This window comes from Typha latifolia, chromosome 6 (genome assembly GCF_019914945.1).
Source record: "Typha latifolia isolate L0001 chromosome 6, TyphaL0001v2, whole genome shotgun sequence".
NCBI lineage: Eukaryota > Viridiplantae > Streptophyta > Magnoliopsida > Poales > Typhaceae > Typha > Typha latifolia.
In genome coordinates, this window is record NC_133091.1 from 8614977 (window position 1) to 8640539 (window position 25563).

Below are 25563 nucleotides of genomic sequence, written 5' to 3' on the forward strand. Positions count from 1 at the left end.
GGAAGCACCTTGCCATTGGCCTCATGCCGTGGGCAGTCATCGTTGGAGCCCTCGTGGCTCCGATCGCCGTCGGTCAAGGGATCGACCGCCGTTTGCGGGTTTTCCCCCACCTCGCGACGATGGCGGCACCGTATAGGGGAGGCGGGAGAGCTAGAGTTGGCTAGCGACCGCCGACGGCGGCGGTCGCCGATGGACTTTCTTTTCTCTCTCTCTCTCTCTCTCTCTTTCTCTCTCTCTCTCTCTTTCTCTTTTCTCTCTCTCTTCGGCTTGGAGAAGACAGACTCGGAGTCTGATCTTCTCCCTTTTAGTATTTGGATTCGGGTCGGGTTGGATCCGAATCCAAGGAACCCGACTCGGTTCCATTAGCTAATTGGATTGAGCCAAGGCCCAATCCATTTAAGTAGTAGTTGGGTGGGCTGCGGGCCAACTGCAGCCCAGCCCAACTGATTTGGGCTTATTTTTAGCCCAAATTAATTATTCTTGGGTTAAATTGTAGAAAGATTTTTAATAATTGTTTTAATTAAAAATGTTATTGTTATTTATTATTTAAGGTGGTGATTTTTAGTATGTGAGCTAGAGATTTGAGATTTCGGTTGTCTTGCCTTAGACTCAGGTGAGTGGGTTCACTCACATATTTATTTTATTGTATTTCGTATTTTTGTCAGACCATGTAAATTTTCTATGTGCAAATTATTTATTTCACCCTTATATGTAAAACTTAAATTGTTGAAATTTCTGTGTGCAATCTATTTATTTCATCCGTACGTGAAAATTAAATTGTTTTATTTTCCTGTGTGCATTTAATTATTATATTCAATGCATCACCATACTTCGTGCAAATATTAAAATTTGTGAAAAAAAAAATGAGACTAGTATTGATACGACTTAGAGAACAGTCCCGGTATAAATCGTTTGTGATTTTCCGTGGTGACTCAAGTCTATTTGGAAGTCCAGGGAAAAGTCCTAAATTAAATCACTGCGGTGACTTTCTTAGGTGACTCTAGCGGGGTTAGGGAACAGTCTTAGGACGAATGAGAAAAATTCCTAGGTGACTCTAACTTCTCTCAACGGTTAGAGGAAAAGACAGAGTGTGTTAATCACACGATGATACCCTCTGAGGACTCTAACCGGATCAGCTATGAAGAAAAGTCCCGAGCGTCATCTCGAGGTGACTTCTAGTTGATGTGGATCCACAGGGTTTAGACCCATTGAGACATATGACAGTATAAATATCAAAAGATGTTAATATGTTGAAAACGTGCAAGGTTACAAGTTGTAACATCTCTCTCTATTGTTATTATTTAGAGAGCATGCCTATTGCATATTGTGACGGATATTGTTGCTTTTAGTTTAATTTATTCAGCATTAATATGAATTTAAAATTTATTTGGTTAGTGAGTGGATTCCACTCACTGAGCTATAATTGTTGGCTCATGGGTTCTATTGTTTTTATTTTTGTTTATTTATTTCAGGTAATAGTCAGCGGGGCGACTGAGTGAGATGTACCCCGACTCCACCTCCACTTAGGATTCACCTATTTACTTTTCCGCTCTTTTGATTTTATGGTTTAGACTAGACATTTTATTTATTTAGTTTAGAGACTCAAAAACATTAAAATTGTTTTATATCTTTATTGCAATTAGTTATAAAATTTAATAAAGCACGTTCTCATTTTATTTATTTAATTTGCCATCGTACACGTAGAGAGAATTAATAAGGCTTCGTGCATCTCAAGCATATTGAGATGCATGGCCGGTCATGATTCCTATTTCGGGTCGTGACACTTTTATCTCTAGATAATATTGTAAATGGCTTATTTTATTAAAGACATAATAATAGTCAAGTAGAAATAGGTTCAACATATAATATGATTGAATGAGTTTATTATTTGGTGCTAGCTCAATAGTTAAAACCAAAACCTAGTTGAACGTAGTTAATCTAACATGTTCTTATATCACTTTTAACTCAATTTGAATGATTTTGAGATAAATTTTGCATTTTTTGGAGAAATATAAAATATTAGCTAAAATTTGGGTTTAAAATCAACTCATGTGGAGTTAATCTAACAAGTTCTTATTTTAATTTTGATTCAATTTGAATGAATTTGACATATTAATTTTGGATTTTTTGAAATTTAGGGAAATCAAAATTTTCTTTGATTCCTACATTTTAAAAGTTATTTTTCATAGATTTTGCATCAAAATACTATATCTATATAGAAAGACCCTTACAAATAATAGATCTAGCAAAATTGAGCTAGAGCTATCATTTTTAGATCCCAAATTAGTTTTTAAAGTGAAAAAGAAAATCGTGTCATCTTGTGCTCGATTGGCATGAGTTGCCAGATGACCGTGTCACTGGTATAGCCCGTGCCAGGTGTCATGCCCTTATCGGCACAGCCATCATTGTTTTAAGGATCAATAGTTGATGTCCTTGTTTTCAGACTCCACTGTCATGCGAATCTGCATATGATCTTATCCCCATCAGCTTCAATTTCACCGATGCTTTTTTGTTAATGGCAGGTTAATGCAGCAGTAAGGCAAGGTGCCCAAGGGGTCATGGTTGGTCGTGCAGCTTACAATAAGTATGATCTTTGATTTTCTGTTGCACAAGTTCTTTTCCTCATGTCAATTGGAAATAGTATGGTACTGTCATCCTAATTTAAAAATTGACCACTAAAATGCTGAAACAGTTCATTTTGCTTTCACTTATTTGTGGCAGCAGGAGTATGGATGAACACTAAAACACTATTTGCATTAATAGTATGTCTGCAAAATGAACACTTATGTACTGCAAGCATATTTCCTTTTTTTTTTCCTTTGATGGTTTCTCAAACAAAGATATTTCATGCAGCCCATGGTTTACTCTGGGACACGTTGATGGAGAAGTATATGGTGTGCCAAATAATAGTATTTCTCGTCGCCAGGTTTAGTGATAATCATGATGATTTTGGTGTTAAAATTTTGAAGGTTTGCAATTTCTTCTGCTTATAGTAATCTATTATTTCTAGATCCTTGAAAATTATCAAATCTATGGTGACTCAGTAACAGGAAAATATGGAGCTAACAGACCGAATATTAGACAACTTGTTAAGGTTCGTAAAACTTGCAGAATACTCTTCTATTTTAGCATATAGGGAACAAATTTGTTCATTTTGTTTTCTTTTAAGATTGAATAAGTTTGACACTACCATACATATTATGTCACATAGGTCATCAACACATTATTGTTTTCTTATCATACTATTGTCCATGGCCAAAGCTGTTATCACTTTTTGGGGTATGGGATGTGAGGAGAGTACGAGAAAAAGAGAGTAAAAGTTGAAAACTTAAAAGAAGGTAATTGAGACATCAATTATTGATATCCCTCATGTTAGATCCATTTGTATTCGGCTTGAATCTTGAAACAAGCTGTATTAGCCGATACGGCCGAAACTGGCCTGAAACCAGCCAGCCTTGATTTTATCCACCCTTTATTAGAAAATGAGATAGGGTTTCAAAAGAAATAAAGAAAAAAAGATGTATGCGCTCGCTCCGTACAAATGAGAAGCATGTAAACAATTACATTACTAAGGCTATATGATGATTATTAGTTGGTCAGAATCCCGATCTTTATAAAAAGTAATCAAATATGGAAATACTATCATAATTTCCTTGATAGTGAGTAAAGGTAGAAAATGTACTATCATGATTCAAACAATTCATTGTGTATTTCAGAACTAAATAATGTTTTTCTGCCAGTGCAAGCCTATAATTTTCTTTTTGTTCTGTAGTTTCTGCTAGTATCTAGATGGAAGCTATCATGGGCTCATCTGATTATGCTGTTGTATAGTCTTTGCTAATCCAATACAAAAGTTTCAGTTAGAGCTTCTCTACGAAGTAAATTTATTTATTTGATGCCTAATAGAGAATGTTGTTCTAGCGGTTACTAAACACTTATTGGTTTAGGATTCAAATTTGTGAACTGTTAATTGAAAGATGAGAAGGGCATATGGGAACAAAAGTTTTGAATATCAGTATTAATAGCAGTATCAAAGATAAAGTGATATATATATCAGTTGTATTGGGTATATCTGCTGTTGCATCAATTTTTCCAATAGCAAGTTCTATTTTAATCACATAAAATTCTAAACAAATGATGTAAAATGCAGGAACAAAAATATAAATCTAATAAACTTGACAAGAATAAGAAATTTCAAGTTAAAACTGTGAATTTGTGGAAAAGGTAGTGGTGGTGCCGGTTCTAAAAGAAAAATGTGGAATGTAGGAAAAAAAAGGAAAAAAAAGGAAGAAAAAAGGAAATTTGAAAAGTTCAAATTGTTGGGTAGTCTGCTGTACCTCCAATTTTTAGATTGATGTACACTAGGTCAGATTTTGACATTCACATCTAGAGAGGGGGGAAATTGAAAAAGGAAAAATCATCTCTAACGAAGGATTTGGATTGGATCCAACAAATCCAACCTAAATCTATAGCCCAAAGTAGGAAAAGAAAATTTTAGCTGTTTGGATCGATATGGCTTGGATATTAGTTGAAACGCCCTATATGTGGCTGATATGGCCTTGTATCAAGCAATACCATCAAAACCCAACCCAACTCGAAATCTTCGTAGTTTTGCCTTATACGTATTGGCTGATATGTCTTGATGTTGGACGAAACTTGAATCATGATGATAACCAAATGACATGTGCTCCAATCAGATTGGAGAACGACTTTATCCGATCCGCAACAATTTTTGGAGAGTGATTGCAAGAGATTTACCTATTGGAATCTTTAGAATTTGAATATATTGTCGCTCTGGAAGAAAGCTTTCCAATGAATCCAAGATCGCAAGGTTTGGCTAGTTAGATTTTGAGATATCGACTGAACAGTTGCCAAAGGTCTAAGTGGACAAACTTACAGGGTGAAGGTCTTGAGTTGGGTTGTGGGGATTCTATAGATGGAGATACGGACTCTAAGGAGTGGGATGGTGGTGAAGGGGCCGGTGGTGGTGAGGTTGCTCCGGTAGGGTTAGTGGTGGTGAAAGGATGTGGACATCAGTTAGGGTTTAAAGCGTCGATAGAGAAATTAGAGAGAGAAGAGGGAGAAGGTTGGCCATCTCCTAGAGGCAGGAGGTGGTGGCCAGTTGAGGAGGTGGGATAAGATATTTGACTAGGGTGCACACCACAGACTATATAGATAGATTCCCTTAGCTTAAGTCGGTTTAGCTTGATTGGGCTAGGGTCCAACTGACTCGATAAGCAAATATGACTAATAGGCAGTTGATTAGACTCCAGGGTCTAATTTGAATTACAACTCTAAATAACAAAAGCAAAAGCTGAAAGCAATTAATAAAAAACCAGGGTCTTATTTGAATTTCTCTTTTCTTGCATTGGGCGTTGAACCCAATGTCCTCACACCTCTAACTGGGCTCGGTCTAGCTGAACTGTATTTCTAAACAAGAAAACTATTTGGAAAGGCGACAGGTTTCTGGGAGTTGGAAATAAGGCAGTTCTAATCAATATAAGGCATTGATAAAATGATTGGTGTAATTGATGGGTCCTAGAAAATTGGCTTTATTGTTACCATCTTATAGCTGTACTGCTCTAATTGTTGCCTCGTCACTGGATATATGGAAATGATTAGCTGTACTTTTTCCCCTAAAATTGTGTCTATTAGTGTATAACTCAAAAGCAATGGGTACTATAGGCAATATTTAAAGAGATCTTCATAATTTCATTAAGTGATTATGTTGGTATCATGATATGCAAGAGTCAAATTAACTTTAACCTTGTATTTTGGAAAGCATTAATATATTCTGGTAACATGATTTGGCATTTTGTAAATAATAAGAATTTTCTGTTTGCAATTCGGGAAAACACAGTAACTCTAGGGTCAGACAGATTGTGCATACTGGGGAGGGTATTAAGTCCGATGCATTGTCCTTGATTATTTTATCTCTAGTTCAGTTTCTTATTAAGACTTCCATTTCCAGTACCCTGCTGGTTCCAGTAACTGATTAATAATGAACATTTGTTATATATCATGAGGATCAAATTTTACCTGAGGCTGATCAACCAATATCTATTATTGTTATTGTGTACTTATACAAATTATCATGCAATTTTCTTCTAGATATCGGTAATTATACAAATTATCATGCATATTTCTCCTCGACTAGGACTTACGGTACTCCATCTATCTGAATGCAGCCATTACTGAATTTATTCCATTCAGAACCTGGAAATGGTCTGTGGAAACGCAAAGCTGATGCTGCATTACGGCATTGCAAGGTATGCTAAGAAAGATCATTTTTCTTAACCATACTTTCCTAATCTATCACTAGTCAGTTGGGTAAATTTGGTAGACAGAAGATGCACATACATTAGAGTCTCTTTTACTTGTGTATCACGGAAAGAAATTATGTCAAGAAAATTGCTTATGGAGTTGGGTAAATTTGGTAGACAGAAGATGCACATACATTAGAGTCTCTTTTACTTGTGTATCACGGAAAGAAATTATGTCAAGAAAATTGCTTATGGTTTTGTTTAGGAAATTTCCCTTAGTATGAGCAATTCCATGAGGGAAGTAAGCTCCAACTTTGATATAAACTAATTTGGGCTTGGTCTCTGCAGACAATCAAATCCTTTCTTGATGAGACCTTGGATGCCATACCCGACTCTGTATTGGATTCAATTCTTACGAGAAGTCCATCAAATCTGGAAGGAGATGTTGCTGATATAGATTATTTGCTTCCTCCAAAATATGCGGTGCGTACCAAAGATCAGTCGGAGTCATTAGTATGCCTAACCTCATCAAGTTGAAAGATGTGAGCTTGACAAAATTCCTAAACATGCAGCTTAGCTGCGAATACATGATATTTAGTTGTCTATAACTTATTTCAAATGCAGCATGATTTTTGCCTGCAATTTGTGCACACCAATGAACAGTAAAAGGGGAGCGGGTTATTTGCAGAAAAAAGCCAGCTAGTTATGATAGTAGTAGTTTTGGGCTCTTGAGTTTTAAAATAGCAAAGAAGAATATTTTTACTTATTTAATCCTAAAAACTGAAAAAAAAGACTATCTATTCTGCTTTGTTATAGACAGCAAGTATTGCACTAACTATAATTACACGTCAAACTACATTTCTTTCTCCCCTAGTGTGATTCTCTGTGATACCCACTCTTATTCCATCTTCTACCTTCCCAGTCTTCTTTCATCTTCTATTATTATCCATAACTAGCAGTTGAAGTTTTCTTCTTCCTCTACAAAGGTATTATTTGGCAATCTTATAAAATAGTATTTAGCTTTGATCTCACCCTTTTTTCGTTCTTATTTGTACGCTTTTCATTAATGGGCATGGTTATCTACTTATTTGTGCTTCGACCATCTCATGTGGTTCAAGAATTCTCAAAAAAAAAAAAAAAAAATCATATGTAAGCAATTTTTTTTCCTTTTTTGATGTATACTTTATAAATGATGCACATAATTTACTAATATAAACGCGCACTATGTTGTGCTTATTTCTTACAACATCAGACCGAAGCTTACATAGCTTGGGCGTGTGTAATGCATAATGTAAGATCTATTTACAACATGCAAAATATATGTATCAAATGATGCTAAGTAATTAACTGAGAGAAATATGATGTGTATGTTTTGTATAGTTGTTGCGTCTATGAAATACATTTTCTTAAGCAATTAATGATGCATATTATTTTATTTTAGGCTTGATATTCTCTAAGCAAAGTTTAGAGGAAATAAGAAATGTTGAATGTAGACAATTTCTTACAAATGACTATATCTTTACAGATGAATTTATTGATGATAATAAAGTAGTAGAAGACATTGTTTGTGAAGGCAAGTAACCTACTTCAACACCCATTTGATTATAAAAGATTAAAATGAGTTGATCACGGGCTTTAAGGGTTACCTATAACTATAGTGGATGCACTATTGAAAGAAATATTTGAGGATTTTGTTGATGAGTTTTATTATCCTAAAGGGTGATACTTAATACCTCAAATTTACAAATTGGACCCTATTTTTTGGATAACTAATTTCAACGATGCACTAAAGATGCATACAGTCATCGATTTAAATTTCAACCCACAAAGTGTAAGTATTATAAGATAATGAAAGGCCCTTGGACTGCCCATTGATGACAATGACAAGAAAATTGAATGGAGTTTTAATTTTTAAGATAGAAAAGATTATTGATAAAATTACATACAATAAGGTGATGGTTGGACGTCATAGACAAGTGACAACTTATTTCATTCTGAATAAAGTTCGAAAGCAATTTGTTAGAAATGAAGAACTTATGTCCGAATCAATTCAAACATTTATACAAATGAATTATAATATGCGTCTTTTCTATTGGAAAACATTAATTTTAGGTAAAAGAAATTGAGGAAGTTGGTGAAATTTTGGCAAGTTGTGCAATTTATTAATTACATACACGAGGGAGTTCAGTGCACTAAAATATAAGTTAGTGGGACACTTTTACAAATTTTTTTGTACTTTTGGAGCTTGTTTGCGGACATTCAAGACTAACATACGTCTATTTTTCACTATTTATGGCATTTTCCTCGCAAACTGATACACCTTACGGGAGTCTTTTCTTATTGTGCTGGTTATTTAATTCAAAAAAAATAAGGATTTTGTATATTGTGTTCGAATGCGGAGGAGGTGCATTCGAATGCCCTTGCGAACGCCTGTAAACGTTCACATCAATAGAGAACGTAATTTGTGCGTTCGAACGCGCTCGATCCCGTTCGAACGCGATCGGCAGGAATTCACTGTTTATAGGATTAATAATTATCATTTTTGGCTTATTTGGTTAGCCTCTTATGGTGTGAATGCTAACCAAAAATATTATGATGAATGAATATTGAGTTCTATCCTCTCTCTTGTCTCTCTACCCTAATCTCCCTTCCCCTTCGTTCAAGCCCTAGCCGTGCACCATCTCGACGCCGGTGATCTTCTAACCTTCCTCGTCTGTCGAGTCCTCCCTCCTCCTTGGGATCTCGGCCCCTTCTCCTCCTTCATCCTTATCCCCTAACCTTCACAACCATCCACCCTTATCTCCATTATCATACCTAACCTTATCATCACCACCACCCGTCACTGCCACCATCACCCCCACTTTTGCGTATTTTCATCCTAGTTGCAGTCAGAATCTGCAAAGGGCGTAAATACCAAAAACGTAGATCAAAAGGTACGGATCGACCACCCATAGTTTTGGAATATTTCAACTACAATAGAACATCTAGTGAATATTTTTTCTCGGCTGGGCAGGCTGATTTCCTACAACTGATCCAGATCGGGAAGAGGACGTTCCATTCATAACAAGTGGTATCAGAGCCCGGTGGACCTCGGACCTCCATTAATAGTGGAGACAAGGTTATGGCATCAAGGAGATCAATGGAGGGCGCACTAATACATTTAGTTAGGATCTTTTCTTACTGCATTAGTTGTTTATTTTTCATTAAAATAAAATTTCTGTAGGTCGCATTCGAACGCAGGAGGGGTCATATTCGAACGTCCTTGCGAACGCCTGCATTAAGTTCGCAAATGCAGAGAACGTGTAATGCGCGTTCAAACACGGTCAGGCGAGTTCGAACGGCGCATTTGAACGCCTACATCGCGTTCGCACATACAAAGTACGTCTTTTGTGTGTTCAAATGCGATTGGGCGCGTTCGAACACGATTGGCGGGAATCCTCTAGAATTAGGATTACTTATTGTTTTAGGACTTGTTGGTTAGCCTCTATATATATGTGGATGGCAGCCAAATTTATTATGCTATTGGAATATTGATTTTTTGCCTCTCTATCATCTATCTACCCTAATCTCCCTCCTCCCTCTTCACCATCCTTCCACCTCTACCGTTCGCAAGGTCTCTCCTAACTTCTAATCTCTCTCGACTGTCGATTCCCCCTTCTTCTTTGGGATCTCGACCACTTCTTCTCCTTTGTCTATTTCCCTTAAACACATCCACCCTCCACCTTCATCTCCATACTCATCCATAACCCTAACATCCACTCAACCTGTTACCACCACCATCACCCATGTTCTTCCGTATTTTCGTCCCAGTTTCAGTTCGAATCTGCGAAGGACGTAAATACAAAAATTGTAGATCAGGATATTATGGATCTAATCCATTGGTTTCGTAATTTTCTGACTATAGGGAATATTTGACGAATATTTTTTCATGGTTGTGCGGACTGATTTAAGTAATAAATCCAGATCTTGAAAGAATTATTTCGTAGCCTATGTTTTAGTACAAGAACCTATCACGCACCAACAGCGGAAGACTCGACCCACAAAAATCCTAACCTAGAGGCCAAGCCCCTTGGTGCAGCTACGGTTACGAACCGGCTTGATTCGATTCGTAGCAATTCTGCACGAGATTTAGGATCCGCGGGTGGAGGCACAGATTCCTAGGTATAGGATGGAGGTGATGATGGAGTAGAGGCCGAGTAGTTGATGGTGGTGTCTCGGCAATAGATGATGGTAGTGTTGATTTGCAGATGCGGATGTGATAGATGGTTGAAGGCTATGATTGGCCTACAACTGTGATAAAAATCGTACAGGAGGTAGAGACGGTTAAGATAAAAAAAATGAAAAGGGAGAAGTAGGCCTGCCTACGGGACTAAGGGGATCGACGGTAGAGGGAGATTAGAAGCTAGATGAGACCATGGTAATGGAAGAGGTGGTTCTAGTTGGTGAAGAGGGAGGAGGGAGATGTAGAGGCATGCAGCCTAGTTGAGAGAGATGCCAGGGCAAAAGCCAATTAATCTTTCATTCCAAGCATGCCTAAGATACAAGCCATAAGACCCTATTTATAGAGATCAAATCAAAAAGTCAAACAAATTTAACTAAACTAGTCTTCCTTATCTTCTCGGATTAACCCTTAGATTTGCCACAGATATATTCTGAATCTGGAGAAGTCATGAATATAAAAGTTGTAGATTTAGAGGTTGATGATCTTATCCAACTATGTGATATTATTCGGATATATGTAGAATATTCTGCGAATATTTTTCCAAAACTGCGCAGAGTTGTATTTAGCTAATTAAATAAAATACTAATTTGCTAAGACTCTAACTAAACCAAATAACCAAATAAGATAATTAGACTCAATCCATTGAGCCTAATCTCCCTTTGATATGACCGATCTGACCCGGTTCGCATCAATCCACCACGCTTTCAACCACTTTGTTCTCAAAGTGTCCATGGCAGTTTCCAAACCTTCCATATTTGTCGAATCGTTCCCACGAACATCCGAGCCTAGTCCAAGAGCACAAGACTTGTGGAGGAGGCCATGGCTCGGCCAAGTGTAACACGATGTAGCCCGCTGATTGGTGCTCGTCCAATTAGTCCAAGGCTAAGATTTAACTCACCCACAATCCAATGTAAGCTCGATTCTAGTCTAGGCCTCGCGCAAGGGCTGATTAGATTAGGCTTTGGCACATTGCTTATGGGCTGAGGAGATTGTCCTTTAGATTGATAAGGAACTTGATAGGCAGCCACGACCATATGATTGGGCCGTCGAGGTATCGGATCCTCGATATCTTTCAAAGCTTCAATGCCCTCAATCAACGGCTTGGGTGGCGATTAATGATGGCTGACGACCGCTTTGGGATTCCTAGCTGTCGATGTGGGCAGCAGGGTCTCCTTTGATGGTAATGTATACCTCAGCGGTCCTTCGTCATGTTGTGGAGCTCAAGTGCAAGGGTGGTAAGTCAGTGCGGTGCCCGTGCGGTTCGTCGCGCTATTGCCATGGTGACTCCAGGATCAGTACTCGTCGGTTCCCCTCTCTAGATAAAGGGGGTTCTTCATGTCTTCGATGACGCTCAGGGGTACGCCTTGGAGGGTATCATCATCTCCTCGATGAAGATCAGTGCTGCAAGAAGGACCAACGGTGTTACCACACTGAACCGATGTCCCACAGCCTAGGTACAACATGTTAATGTCAACGAGCCGCTTTTACCTATTCCTACACAACATCCTCCACCTCTTGTACACAACCCGAGGCCGGTGGTGGTGGAACCTGAGAGGCGTGCGGCTCCGGTGCGCTTCGTCGGTGAAGAAGATTGGAACTTCGACGATTATATTGATCCCTTTGGAGATGGTGTTGGACGTGTTTGAGGATTCCGAGAAGGAGAGCAGCAACCATATCTATTTAGACCTAAACCAAGGATCTTTCATAAGCCCGACAATGCTATCCGGGGGAGAACCGTACGCTTGGATTTTCCAAAATTTCAAGTTGGGGATCTGACGAATTGGTAATTTCAAGTGGAACAATATTTTGATTGTCAAGGGAGAGCGGAGGACACAAAAGTGAAGATGGCAAGCTTTCACCTCTACAAGATGGTGTTGCATTGGTACCGATCGCCCGTTCGAGGTGGAGGACTTATCGGTTGGGCAAAATTTTATGGGAGGATTACGCGCAGATTTGGGACAGTGGTATATGAAGATTTTTCTGCCACATTAAGCAAAATAGTTCAAAGGACAACCTTGTCGGAGTACCAAGCAGAATTCGAAAGAGTTAGTAGTCAGTGTGAGCCACCTTGACCTGAATCGACATTGATGAGCACTTTTATTTCAGGACTGTGGGAGGAGATCTAGGCAGACGTTTGTGCTCTCTATCCTACCACTCTTGAGGGGGCCTTCGAGAAGGCCATGAGGATGGAGTAAAAGCATAAGGCTCTGAAAATGGTAGCGAAGGCAAGTTGGGGCAGCTGAGATGCGTGGTTTGCGCTGAGAACGCCGGCTGGAAATTCTGCGGGTTGAAGGACAACGACTGCTAGTACAGGGGCATGACCATCTTTGAGACCATCTTCCGATGTTAGAGGAGGCACAAGAACCCCTGTTCGAACTCTCACACCTGCCCCGGTAGAGGAGCGAAAGGCGAAGGGGCTTTGCTTTCGATGTGATGAATGTTTTACCCCCGGTCATCGGTGTTCCAAACCGATCGGGAGTGTGATGCTCATTGACGGTCTCAAGGAGGACGATAAGGTTGTTGGTGATAGAGAGTATGCCGAGGAGGTCCATGGGGAGGACATGGAGGAGGGTGCAGAGGAAGATATCCAAGTTGAGATATCGATGCATGCATATTTGGGTACTTTTGCGCCGAGAATATTGTGGGTTGACAGAATCGTTAGAAAGCATTGTGTGCACATCCTTATAAATTTCGGGAGTACACAACTTTTTAGACAAGAGGTTGGTGAGGAAGATGGGCTTGGATGCTAAACTGACCGTAGGGTTTGAGGTTGCTATTGGAGACGGCACGAAGCTTTGGGCGGAGAGCTTGTGTTGTCGAGTCAATATACGGGTGCAAGGACACGACATCATTATGGACTTGTATTCGTTGATGCTGCGAGGAGTGGACATTGTCCTTGGCACTCAGTGGTTGTAGAGCTTGGGACCCGTCACATTTGATTTTCGGAGTATATGGATGAAATTCCAGCAAGAAAACAAAGAGGTGTGACTTGATGGTGTTCGATCCCTACCGAGTCCAGCGATTAGAGATTGTGCCCGGGGCTGCACCGGCGAACGTGAGATCATATTGGTATCCACATGTGCAGTAGGAAGTTATCTCTAAAATAGTGGTCGAGATGTTGGAGCAAGGCCTCATACAACCGTCATAGTTCTTACTCATCGCCCGTGTTATTAGTGCGAAAGAAGGACAGGTCGTGGCATTTTTGTCGACTACACTGGGCACTAAACACTATCACTGTCAAGGACCGGTATCGCATTTCATCATAGAGGAGCTACTGGACGAGCTTGTAGGGGCAACCGTATTTAGCAAGCTTGACTTGAGGGCTGGGTATCATCAAATTAGAGTTCACCTGACGAATGTGCACAAAACCGTATTTTGTACTCCAAATGGGCACTACGAGTTCCGGTGATGCCGTTCGGCCTCACCAATGCTCCAATAACTTTTCAAAGCCTCATGAATGATATTTTTTGGCATCTGCTGCAAATGTATGCCTTGGTATTCTTTGACGATGTTTTAGTGTACAGTAGGATCGAAATGGAGCATCTGCGGCATTTAGATGATATGCTGAATTTGTTGAAGCAAAATAAGCTGAAGGTTAAGAAGTCTAAGTGTTTATGGGGAGTACCACAAGTGTGTGACAGCGGAAGGAGGGCGGCGGATTCTCAAAAGGTGGCGTGTGTGATAGCTTGGCTGATCCCTACTTCCACCACAGGATTACTGATAGGCTTTAATACCAATTTGTTAAGGCTCTGATACCAAATTGATAAATTGATAGGCTCTGATACCAAATGATAGGCTCTGATACCAAATGATAGGTTCATGTACCAAATGATGAGATCTGGAACCAAAAGATCGACTACGGAACAATTCCTTAAGATCTGCATTTATTGTAGGAAGCAGTCTGCGCAACTATGCGAAACTATTCGTCAAATATTCTTCTGTTGTCAGAAAGTTATGAAACCAATTGGGTTGGATCTGTACTTCATGATCTACAACTTTCGTATCTATGCTCTTCACAGATTCGAACTGTAGCAGGGACAAAAATATGGAATAACGTGGGTGATAGTGGTGGTGACGGGTGTAGTGGATGTTAGGGTTATGGATGGGTATGGAGATGAGGGTGGATTGTGGAAGTGATTAAGGAAAATAGACGAAGGGAACGAAGTGGTCGAGATCCCAAAGAAGAGGGGTGACTTGACAGTCGAGGGAGATTAGAAGCGAGGAGAAACCTTACCAACAATAGAGGTGGAAGGATGGTGAAGAGGGAAGATAGGAGTCTAGAGAGAAGATATGAGGCAAGAAATCAAGAATCCAATAGCATAATGAAGTTGGTTGCCATCCACATATTTATAGAGGCTAGCCAACAAGTTCTAAATCAATATGAAACCCTAATTCTAGAGGATTCCCATCGATCGCGTTCGAACGCGCCCGATCATGTTCGAACGCACTCAAAAAGCTCCTTCTCTAGATTTGCGAACGCGCCACAGGCTTTCGAACGCGGGCGTTCACAAGGCGTTCACAAGCATTCACAAGAGCGTTCGAACCCGACTCCATATGCGTTCGAACGCGAGCTACAGGAATTTTATTTTAATAAAAATAAATATCTAATGCAATAAGAAAAGATCCTAACTAAGTGTATCAATTGCGTGGCTTCTTGGGGCTGACCGGGTATTACCGCCGCTTCATTGTTGGGTATGGCAAGATCGCTACTCCTCTCAGTGCATTTGCTTAGGCGGTTTGCTGTTGGACCGCGGGTGCATCCGGGTGCCCGCGAACGACGGGTTGTGGCAGAAATTATTGGAGCAGTTCCACTAATCTCCGGAGACCAATCGTGAGGGTGTTTTGAGGACTTTTAGGAGGCTATCATAGAGTTGCGTGTGGCCAGGACTGAGGCGAGACGTGAGAACTTTTGTCCGTGCTTGCGAAGTCTATCATAAGGCAAAGGCAACCACATTGAAACTCGCTAAATTACTTCAGCCTCTATCGATACCAGACCGTGTTTGGGAAGATATTTCTATTTATTTCATAGAAAGTCTTTCACTGGTATGTGGATACTTAGTTATTTTTATGGTGGTTGACATATTAAGCAAGTATGCACATTTTTCCACAATGTCGCATCCATTTTCAGCCAAGTCGGGGGCTAAAATTTTTGTGAGAGATGTTGCTAGGTTGCATGGCAAGCCACGCATGATTGTCTCCAATCATGATCGTGTATGGATGGACTTTTTCAGATTGCATGGGACTCGACTGAACCTCAGTTCGGCCTACCATCCACAGACGGACGGCCAAACCGAGGTGGTCAATCGAGGCTTTGAGCAGTATTTGCGGTGCTTTGTGCGAGAGATGCCAAGACGCTAGTTGGAGTCCTTACTATAGGCAGAGTGATCTTACAACACTACCCACCACAGCAGTATTGGCATGACTTCGTTTGAGGTGGTGTATGGGCGCATGACTACGGCATTATGCGCCTATAACCTTGTGGCATCTACAGATCGGACAGAGGTGGACTTGGCATTGATGGATAGAGATGCCACATTGAGGAGGTTGTGTGCCCATCTTAAACTTACTCAAAACTGCATTAAGCAAATTTATGATCGCAGCCATCGGGAGTAGGAGTTCAACATCGATAGTTGGGTGTTCGTGAAGGTGCAACCGTACTAACAGGTGACCCTACATCCGATACAAAACCAGAAGTTAGCACATCGCTACTTCGATCTGTTTCGGGTGCTAGAGTGTATCGGGCTGGTTGCATATCGCTTGGAGCTGCTTGAGGGGTCGAGTGTACACTCAGTCTTTCATGTTTCATTGCTGAGGGAACGGATTGGAGATCACCAAGTCATGGGATCGGTTCTAAAGAGCCATTGGAGGAGACAGCATTATGGAGCCGGTTCGTGTACTATGTGAGGCATTGACGACATCATGGTACCAGATTAGATATGGAGATTCTAGTCGAGTGGCTTAGCAAACCATTCGACAAGGCGACATGGGAGCTAGAGATGGACATCTTGGAGCGTTTCCCTGACTTTGCACCTTGAGGACTGCTCTAATACCAATTGAAAAACCCCTAGACACAAGTATGTATCTAAATACTAGGTAATGATATCACTTGTTCGCTTAAGTAAAAGTCCGAAGAAATATTAAGAACGAAAGCAGAGATGAACGCCAAGATTTTAACGTGGAAAAACCCAAACGGGAAAAAACCACGGATCCAAACTCGGATCAAAACCAATCACTAGAATAGTAGCAGTTACAAGACTGACTCACAAAACAACCCGTTGATCCAAACGACTTTGTTCCTCTTAGTCTTGCTCGCTAGAACCCACGATTCACTATTTCTCGTGATTGAAGTCTAACCTCAGTAACCCTCGAGATTGATCTTTCGTCTAGATAGCCCTTAAGACGAAAGATTAAGTTTTGTAGATGAGTGGAATCTTGATAGTTGAAGAACCGATGTAGCCTCAAGAAGTCTCTTTCAATAATGCTTCCTCAACCGCCCTAGAGATAGGGCATCACAATCCTTATATATGATCTCCAAGATAGAGCCAAATCCAAGTCTTATCCGTACTCACGAAAGTCCAATTTTTTCAAACTTCGTTGGTGCATTCTAACGCGGCCCGGGTGCGTTCGAACGACATGACTTGATCTCAGGTGCGTTCGAACGGGCCCGAGTGCGTTCGAACGGGACAATATGAATTCTTCAGGTTGCGTTCGAACGCGTTTGTGAACGTAGTGTGAACTGAATAGCTTTTTTCCAATAATTTTACAATTCTTCACACCAAAGATATTCTAGACTTGTATAAAGCTCATATACATCTAAAAATACACTTAGAATATTTTGTACACAATTGCCAATAATTAAAAACCTTACAAAAATAAACAACTAATGCAATAAGAAAAGATTATAACTAAATGTATCAGCCCACCACGCTTCCCCCACCTTGCTCTCAAGGTGTAAAGTTTGGGAACGCTACACGATATCAGTCTCCAACTCCCATGTCGCCTCATCAGATGGCTTACCAAGCCATTCAACTAGAATCTCCATCTCTAATCTAGTACCATGTCGTCGTCAGTACCTAGCAAGTACACGAACTGGCTCTACGATCTCTATCTCCTCCAATGGCTCTGGTAGAACTAATCCAACGACCTCATGATCTCCAATCCGTTCCCTCAGCAGTAAAACATGAAAGACAGGATGCACTCTCGACCCCTCCAGCAGCTCCAAACGATATGTAACTGAACCAATATGCTCTACCACCCGAAATAGACCAAAGTAGCGATGTGCTAACTTTTGGTTACGCATCGAATGCAAGGTCACCTATCGATACGATTGTACCCTCACAAACACCCAACTGCCGATGTTGAACTCCTACTCCCGATGGCTACGAACATAAATTAGCTTCATGCGGTTTTGAGCAAGTTTAAGATGGGCACGCAACCTCCTCAATGTGGTATCTCTATCCATCAATGCTAAGTCCACCTCCGTCCGATCTGCTGATGCCACTGGGTCATAAGCGCGTAATGTTAGAGTCGTGCGTCCATATACCGCCTCAAATGGAGTCATGTCAATACTGTTATAGTAGGCGGTCTTGTAAGACCACTCCGCCTATCGTAAGAACTCTAACCATCGTCTCAGCATCTCTCCAACAAAGTACCTCAAGTACTACTCAATGCCTCGATTGACCACCTCGGTTTGGCCGTCCGTCTGTGGATGGTAGGTCGAACTGAAGTTCAATTGAATTCCCTGCAATCTGAAAAACTTCATCCAAAAGTCTCTCATAAATACATGATCACGATCTGAGACAATCGTGCGTGGCATGCTATATAACTGAGCAACATCTCTAGCAAAAATTTCAGCTACCGACTTAACTGAAAATGGATGTGACAATGTCGAAAAGTGCGCATACTTTCTCAATCTGTCAACCATCTCAAAAATAACAGAATATCCACATATCAGCGGAAGACCCTCTATAAAATCCATAGAAATGTCCTCCCAAAGACGATCTGATATAGGTAAAGGCTGAAGTAATCCGACCGGTTTTAATATGGTTGCCTTAGCCTTTTGACAGACTTTGCAAGCACAAACAAAACTCCTCACATTCTACCTCAATCCTGGCCACGTGCAACTTTGAGATATTCTCCTATAAGTCCTCAAGACACCCTCACAACCAGCCTCTCGAGTTTGGTGGTAGTGCTCTAACAATTTCTGCCGCAATCTATCATTTGCGGGCACTCTAATGCATCCGCAGTCCAGCAGCAAACCGCCTCGATTCTCCAGCTCTGGATAGCATCCGGATCATTCAACACATACATACCTTAGCTCGTCAAGGAAGGGAAAGGTGTGAGAAGAATAGGCTGCGAGCTCGGCGGTATCGGGTTGGCGTGATAGTGCATCCCCGGCTCTATTCTCCGTTCCCTTCTTGTATTGGATTTCATAATCATAACCCAGTAATTTTGTGACCAATCTCTGCTATGACAGAGTGTGTATATGCTGCCCCATAAAGTATGGAAGGCTCCTTTGTTCAGTTCAGATAATGAATCGCCTACTGATCAAATAAGGCCTCCACTTTGTCACCGTATGTAGAATTGCCAACATCTATCTTTTGTATATCGATAATTGCTGAGATTTTTGTGATAGAGCCTTACTAAGAAAGGCTATGGGATGTCCTCCTTGCATTAGTAAAGCTCCTATGCCAACTGTCGATGCATCACATTCCATAATGAACTCTTTGCTGAAGTCCAGTAGAGCCAAAATGGGCACTGTTGTCATTTGTTGTTTTTAGTTTTTCAAAGGCTATAGTGGGTTCATCTGTCTATCTAAAAGAGTTCTTCTACAACAAGGAAGTGAGAGGAGCAACGATCTTGCCATACCCGGCGATGAAGTGGCGATACTATCCGGTCAGCCTAAAAATTTTTCGCAATCCTATGGTGGTAGTAGAAATAGGCCAAGCGGTCATGCATGCTATCTTTTGAGGATTCACCGCTACACCTTCCGCTGAGATTATGTGGCCTAAATACTCTACTTGTGGTACTCCCCATAGGCACTTGGACTTCTTGATCTTTAACTTGTCTTGCTTCAACAAATTTTGCACATCCTCCAAATGCTGTCAATGCTCCAATTCAGTCCTGCTATACACCAAAATGTCATCAAAAAATACGAAGACATACCTTTGCAATAGAGACCGAAATATATCATTAATGAGGCCTTGAAAGGTAGCTGGACCATTGGTGAGACCAAAAGGAATCACCGGAACTTGTAATGCCCGTCTGGAGTTTGAAATATAGTTTTGTGCACATCCACGTAGTGAACTCTAATTTGATGATACCCAGCCCTCAAGTCAAGCTTGCTGAATATAGTTGCCCCTAAAAGCTCGTCCAGTAGTTCCTCTATAATCGGAATGGGATACCAGTCCTTCACGGTAATAGTGTTTAGTGCCCGATAGTCAAGACAAAAATGCCATGTCCCATCCTTTTTTTGCACCAATAGCAAGTGCGATGATTATGAGCTATGACTTGGTTGAATGAGGCCTTGCTCCAACATCTCGGCTACCATCTTAGAAAAAACTTCTTTTTGCACATGTGGATATTGATATGGCCTCATGTTTGCCGGTGCAGCCCCGGGTATAATCTCTATGCGATGGTCCGTCATTCGCCTTGGTGGAACTCCTATGGCTCCTCAAACAGTCTAGAAAGTTATCTAATAAATTAGACAATTTAATTGTAGTACCTTAACTCATTTGAGGCTCATCTCCTGCTGGCCCTAACTGAAGAATATAGGCCAAATCACTCACACATGGCAGCCCCACTATCGGGTGCATCGCTAGAATCGGCGGAGAACGAACGCCATCTAGCCGCACATCTTTGTTTCCTTATTTAAATTTCATCCACATGCTCCGAAAATCAAATGTGATGGGTCCCAAACTCTGTAACCACTGAGTGCCAAGGATAATGTCCGCCCCTCGCAATGCCAATGGATACAAGTCCACATTGATGTCGTGTCCTTGCACCCATATACCGACCCGGCGACATAAGCTCTCTGCCTTAAGCTTCGTGCCATCTCTAATAGCAACGTCAAATCCCGTGGTCGGTTTAGCATCCAAGCCCAATCTCCTCATTAATCTCTCATCTAGAAAGTTGTGTGTACTCCCAGAATCGATGAGGATGTGCACACAATGCTTCTAACGAGTTTGTCTACTCGTAACGTCCTCGGCGCGGAAGTACCCGAATATGCATGCATCGATATTTCAACTTGGATATCTTCCTCTACGCCCTCCTCAACGGCCTCCTCATGGACTTCCTCTGGACACTCTCCATCATCAACAACCTCGTCATCCTCCTCGAGACCGCCAATAAGCACCACACTCTCGATTGGTTTGGAACACCGATGACTGGGGGTGAAACGTTCATTGCATCGAAAGCAAAGGCCCTTCGCTCTTCGCTCCTCTACCTGGGCAGCTGTGAGAGTTCGAACAGGGGGTCTTGTAACTCCTCTAACATCGGAAGAAGGTCTCAAAGGTGGTCGTGGTCTAGTATTCGTAGCCGCTGTCTTTGAACCCGCCAAATTTCCAGCCGGCATTCTAGGTACAAACTGCCCATCTTGGTTGCCCCGACTTGATTTCGCTGCCATCTTGAGAGCCTTTATACTTTTGCTCCATCCTCATGACCTTCTCAAAGGCCTCCTCAATAGTGGTAGGACAAAGAGCACGAACATCCACTTGTATCTCTTCTCACAGCCCTGAAATAAATATGCTCATCAATGTCGGTTTAGGTCAAGGTGGCTCACAACGACTATTTGCTCTTTCAAATTCTAGTTGGTACTCCAATACGGTCATCCTCTGAATTATTTTGCTTAATGTAGTAGCAAGATCTTCATATGCCGTTGTGCCAAATCTACGTGTAATCCTCCTACAAAAGTCAGCCCAACCGGTAAATTCTCCACCGGCAATACCGTTCCTTGGAGGTGAAAACTTGCCATCTAGACCTTTTTGTCCTCCGTTGTTCCTTGACAATCAAAGTATTGTTCAACTTGAAACACTCAATATGTTGGATCACTGTCTTGGAATTTTGAAAAGTCCAAGCATGCAATTCTCCTTTGAAGAGCATTATCGGGTTCTCGAAAGATCCTTGGTTCAGGTCTAAACCTCTATGCATGTTGATCTTCTTCCCTAAATCCTCGAGCATATCCATCACCATCTTCGAAGGGATCAACCTCATCCTCAAAGTGTTAATCCTCCTCATCGATGAAGTGCATCGGTGCCGCACGCCTCTCGGGTTCCGTCACCGCCGGTTTTGGGTTTCGTATCGGAGGTGGGGAATGATGTGTAGGCATAAGTAAAAGAGGATCATTGACACTAACATAACATATCGCACTTGGACCTATGGGGTATCAGTTCGATGTGGTCCCACTGTTGGTCCTTCTTGAGGCACCGATCGTTGTTGAGGAGATGACGAAGCCAATCGGTTCATGACATATTCCTTTAGATCATTGTGATCCTTTTGCATTGCGTCAACTCTATGCAGCAATATTTGGAACATGCCCCTAAGTTCATCTGCTAAGCCCATATTCACACCTATGGATGTTGGTTGACTCAGTCCTGCTGTGGTCACTCCAAAAGAATCGACCTCACGTTTAGGGTTATCGTGGATTGACACTTTCCTTGTCGGTGTGCTCTCTATTCGCCTAGCTCTGATACCAAGGATAGTGTCTACGGTACCAAAAGATAGGCTCTGATACCTATGATAGTACTACAGAATAATTCCCTTAAGATCAAAATTTATTGTAGGAAGCTGTCCGCGTAATTGAGGAAAAATATTCACCAGATATTCTCCTATAGTTAGAAAATTACAAAACCAAGTGGAATCAATCCGTAACTCCCTGAACTATGCTTTTCGTATTTATGTCTGGGTTCACAACCCCCTCCCTCACCTCTCTTTCTTCTCTTCCTCTTCTCCTCCTCTTCTTTCTTTCTTTCTTTCTTTCTTTCTTTCTTTCTTTCTTTCTTTCTTTTTCTCCTTCTTCCTTGGCTTCTTCTCCTTCGTTCTGCATAGTGCTGGGCTCGGCCCAGCACTGTAGTAGGCAGTGCTGGGTCGAGCTGAGTAGTGATGGCAGAATTAATTAATTATTTTATTTATGCTATCTATTTAGGTATTTTTCTTCTTAATTAATGCAAATAGATTATTTAGACATTAACTATTTTAATAATATTATATATTCTTTAATATAATTTTATTAATGATAATTTTTATAATTAATGATTAATTAGGTATTAATATAGGTAATACGTTTATTTATTTATTTTATTTATATATATATATTAGAATAATAGATAAATTTGTAAATTATAATTATTTGATTTCTATTCTAATATTCTTATGATATACATTTTAAGTAATTCTATTAATTTATTATATATTATTATTCTGCAACAAATAAAATATTAGGCTTATTTAGTTATTTATTTATTATCTTATCGAGTAAAGACTACACAGTTCTTAATTAATCAAGATCGAGTATGAATTATAAAATTAATTATAATTAGACCTTGTCTATACTTATAGTTATTTAGCCTTCTATTTTATTTTAGGTTGTAATTATATATTTAGAAATATCCTTATATAAAGGAAGTAGACTTGTTCTCCTTATACTATAATTAGTATTTTATAATAGTATAATTATAGTATTTGAATCATATCTATAAGATAGATCTAGTTATGTAATCAAAAATAAAAAAAAGTGATTCTAAATCTAATAAACCTTTATATTTTACTTAAATTAATTTGAATTAGATAAACGACTAACTTCATGCTACTTAAATATTTTCAGATCTTGAACCCTCTTATTTGAGACCCTATGGACCTTGTTAGCAATGAGTGTCACTTGGTTGGTTGGCGGATGTAAATGATACATGGTTTGCGTTTTGTCAGGGTGAGTAGTCTTATCCCCTAGACGCCTTTCTCAAATTAGGTTATATTATATATATTATGTACATACATGTTTTAGTCTCCAGCATGATTATATAACTTTATCTAGAGATGATTACGGTCGAGCATATTTTATCATGCATTTGATTAGGTTGATATGGGATGTGAGTACATTGGTGATATATATAGAGATGATGAGAGATGATTATACTGTTATAATGTTATGTTCAGTTGATCTGTAGTACGAGTATGCATATGTTGACTACATGGTTGAAGACTATATTGCATCATTTTTTTCTTGATTCCTGTTCCACCTAAATTCCTATTATGCATTGACTGGTTATCGTACTGGATATATGCATATGATTTGTCATTTAGAAGGAAAGCATGAAATATAATTGATAGGATAGTTGATAGAAAGTGTGAGGATACCCAAGTGGGCACGAGGGTTAGGACTCGCTTGGTGGATGATTGATCGCTCGACATAGTCGCAATCCTATTGGCCTTACGTCTGAGGTCGTTAGTCTGTGTGCGCAGTAGACATTCAGACACATGCCGTTCGCTAGGGCATATGTGGCTAGTTATCCTCACGAGATTTCTCTCAACTAGAAGGGTGCCCAATCTGGATGGATGTTGATACCCTTAGCAGATGGTAGTGTATGGTTATATTTGAGATACTCCTTGCAGATGGTAGAGTATGCTCGGAGCCTTCGGGCATGATGTTGAGACCGAGTACCGGGTGTTAACTATGCATAGTGGTCTAGTATATGATGACATATAGAGCTGACATTGATGACTGAGATGCTGATAAATGCATATAATTTCATTATCATTTGATTACCTGATTACCGAGTAGTCAATATACATCATATATAGTTGCATTTCATATCCTAGCATCGTCATGGTCGGCATGCATCATGTGTCATATTTGAGAGAGAGTTATGATGATAGTATAATATGGAGATTTGTTTATTCATTGTCGAGAATTATACAATTTATTAGTCATGACATGTTATCTATTTTTCATTTATGTATTATTGAGGAATATTCATATACTCATTCACGACATGATGCTCTTTCTCATTCATATTATCCAGTACATGATTTACTCTCTATTTGACATCACTGATTCGGGGTAAGGTCTATTCACTAAGCCTTTTCCTCATGACTCTCTTATTTCTTTTTTTTTAACCCCCACAGATATTATGGTATGTGATACCGACTTGAGATATCGTGATGAGATATTTTAGAGTAAAGATGAGATGAGCTATAAATGCGAGACAGTATAGATGTAGTTTATATAGAAATTGAGTTGTACCAGTATTTGATATGTGTACTCTTTTGTATTAGATGATGATTTGTATAATACAGGTCAAATCATGGCGTTAGAGCCACCGTTCCTCTAACACACGCTTCCTATGATGACAACCAGAGCTTGGCTGCATGGTGAGATGAGGAAGAAGAGATTCTCCCAATAGAGCAGGGGGAAACAGTTGCGGGGACTTCCACCCGCAGAACCGCCCGATCAAATTGAAATATGGAAGAGCCTAGCTTTCAAGCCATGTTTGGGTCTCTTACCGAAAAAATGGCCATCAACAACTAGATGATGATGGAGATGATGCGGAAATTACGGGTGACAAGGGAAGCTATGGTGAATAGGAATGCACCATCGACCCCACGACGCGAGTCCACCCCCATGAAACCGCCGCCACCGGTTCATAATTTGCAACAACAAGATCCTTTGTTGCCACCACCCTATGGGAAGAGACAAGCATGGATGGTTCCACCAGGCCCAGTTGTAGGTGAGCCCATCTAACGAGCGAACCACTTTGGAGATCGCCTTCGAGATCTAGATCCGTGAGCGGGGCAATACGAACTGGAACTACGTCAAGTTAATCAAAATAGAAGGAGGGATCATCAACCATTCATTGTGCATCCTCCTCCGGTTAGACAAGGACTTGGATATGATCCGGATCGAGACAACGGTATCCATGGGCAAATCGTGCGTCTCAAATTTCCTAAGTTCAAAGGTGGCGATCCGATCGATTGGTTGTATAGGGCGGAGCAATTCTTCGCATACCAGGGTACAACGGGAGAATATAAGGTGACGCTTGCGAGCTTCCACCTTGAAGATGTGGTGCTTCATTGGTTTCGAGTAGC

The 25563-nt window shown here is 40.5% G+C and overlaps 2 protein-coding genes across 9 annotated transcripts in view; one reads left to right on the plus strand and one right to left on the minus strand.

The window, feature by feature from the left end:
- The window catches only part of LOC140791376 (uncharacterized), a 37043-nt gene extending 29914 nt beyond the window's left edge, over nucleotides 1-7129 (plus strand). For 3 of the 5 annotated variants that reach the window (XM_073141922.1, XM_073141925.1, XM_073141924.1), the window contains exons 9-13: nucleotides 2523-2584; nucleotides 2854-2926; nucleotides 3011-3094; nucleotides 6189-6269; nucleotides 6612-7129. In XM_073141922.1, the coding sequence (XP_072998023.1) occupies nucleotides 2523-2584; nucleotides 2854-2926; nucleotides 3011-3094; nucleotides 6189-6269; nucleotides 6612-6800 (489 nt within the window). In that variant the 3' untranslated portion in view covers nucleotides 6801-7129. Of the gene's footprint in view, nucleotides 1-2522; nucleotides 2585-2853; nucleotides 2970-3010; nucleotides 3095-6188; nucleotides 6270-6611 lie in introns of those variants that run through there. The other 2 variants (XR_012109559.1, XM_073141926.1) reach the window with 2 other exon arrangements.
- Nucleotides 1-25563, minus strand: part of LOC140791375 (phospholipase A1-Igamma1, chloroplastic-like) — a 78633-nt gene that overhangs the window by 18104 nt on the left and 34966 nt on the right. Inside the window, exon 2 of one of the 4 annotated variants that reach the window (XM_073141920.1) lies at nucleotides 243-6782. The exons of the other annotated variants lie outside the window; for them this stretch is intronic. Coding sequence (XP_072998021.1) covers nucleotides 6761-6782 — 22 coding nt within the window. The 3' untranslated portion in view covers nucleotides 243-6760. Of the gene's footprint in view, nucleotides 1-242; nucleotides 6783-25563 lie in introns of those variants that run through there. 4 annotated transcript variants of the gene reach the window in all.